The sequence below is a fragment of the Cyprinodon variegatus genome, unplaced genomic scaffold (genome assembly GCF_000732505.1).
Source record: "Cyprinodon variegatus isolate N-32 unplaced genomic scaffold, C_variegatus-1.0 Scaffold2, whole genome shotgun sequence".
NCBI classification, from domain to species: domain Eukaryota; kingdom Metazoa; phylum Chordata; class Actinopteri; order Cyprinodontiformes; family Cyprinodontidae; genus Cyprinodon; species Cyprinodon variegatus.
Window position 1 is genome coordinate 2,029,850 of NW_015150455.1, and position 1,617 is coordinate 2,031,466.

General features: G+C 35.9%; 1 protein-coding gene across 1 annotated transcript in view; it reads left to right on the forward strand.

Moving 5' to 3' along the window:
* LOC107081161 (jeltraxin-like) overlaps window positions 1-220 on the forward strand; it is a 15,800-nt gene extending 15,580 nt beyond the window's left edge. The window contains exon 5 of the mRNA XM_015369397.1: window positions 8-220. Within this exon, the coding sequence (XP_015224883.1) occupies window positions 8-220 (213 nt within the window). The remainder of the gene's footprint in view (window positions 1-7) is intronic.
* Window positions 221-1,617: the final 1,397 nt, after the last annotated feature.

Below are 1,617 nucleotides of genomic sequence, written 5' to 3' on the forward strand. Positions count from 1 at the left end.
GGATCAGGATTCATATGGTGGTGGTTTTGACACCAAGCAATCATTTGTTGGGATGATGGAAGATGTTCATATGTGGGACTACACCCTCTCTCCATGTGAGATCCAGGGCTATATGGATGAACATTACTATCCTGAGGGGAATGTCTTGAACTGGAATTCCGTAGAATTCCAGAGTGTGGGAAGAGTGCTAATAGAAGAAAAACTAAGAGCTTGCAATTAGAGTTCCTGGATTTTTTTTTTTCAGAATAAAAGAATTGTTGTGAATAAGGCATAAAGTTAATTAGGACTTTTAAAAACCAAGTCTTTTTCATTGTAAAATCAAATGTGTTTTTGTGTTTCAGTCATATGACTTCGGATTCACTTAACTTTTTTTTTATAAACAATGATATTTTTACTATATGTATAAATCATTTCAATGGTGTCAATACTCATTAGTGTTCATTAGTGCAGGATTGTCGTGGGTTCTTCCTAACAGCCTCTGTGTTAGACTTTGATACGGTCAACTTGACTCCAAAATCATGAGAAAAAAAATCACCCTTGGTCGTGCCACATCACACAAGAGGCTAATGTAAGGATATATATGTCAAATTAGAAAAATTTGAATAATAAATGTACATTAGAATAATAAAAAAATTATCCTTGCAAATTAAAAAAACAAGACCTCTTCCATTTTCTCTTTTCTTTTTATAAGGATGGAAGTCTGCCCTTAATGTTGCTTAAATCAGATGTACTGTAGATATCACTCCTTTCACTTAAGAAAATCATTAACTCTTCCCCTTTAATAAGCAAATTTAAAACCAGACCCACCACTTCTGCTTAAAGGGAGGTACTACAGTATACTTCTTTTTGAAAAAAAAAATTGGTATCCTAAAAGTTTTTACTCCCCATTCTGGTCCAGTAATACCAACAGAGAATCTGTTGTAAAAAAAAAAAAAAAACACTTTATTGTTACCACAAGAGTCAAACTTGACTTTTACACTTATATCTAATCAGGTAGAGACAATTACTGATGCTCTTACTATGGTACAGGAAAAGTAGATTCCAAGTCCAAGAAGAGCCCTGATCTCCTACCTCACCAACACTTATATTTTAGTCTACTTTCCTGCTAACGAGCGAAACAGCCTCTTAAGTATTAGTAATTCAAGATGTGTCACCTAACAGATGTAACTGTTTTCAGGCAGTCGTTTACCATTCAAGTGTGTGCGTATATACTGAAGATGTGCTTTCAAGCTCCCCAGAGAATGAGTGTGTACTATCTCCCCTACTGTTTTGGTTAATTAAAGACACAACAGAGACTTGTACCAGTAGAATAGCTCACCAAAGTCAAACAATCTTAATTTCTCACCCAGCCTTGAACAGCACTGCAGTATGGCGAAATTCCTGTTCTCGTACAGCCCATCCAAGAAAAGACAAAATACATGGTGGGACGTGATGTCCGAAGCCTTGTTGCTGTCAAATGCTCTGCCCTTTCAGTTGAGGGAAAACAACAAAATGATCCACATGGGTAAGAGGAGGTTAAAAATAAATTATAGGATACAGGATATAGTCTGAGATTACAAAAAAACTCAGCACAATAAGCAACACAGATACAATACAACATCTTGTAGGGGGGAACAG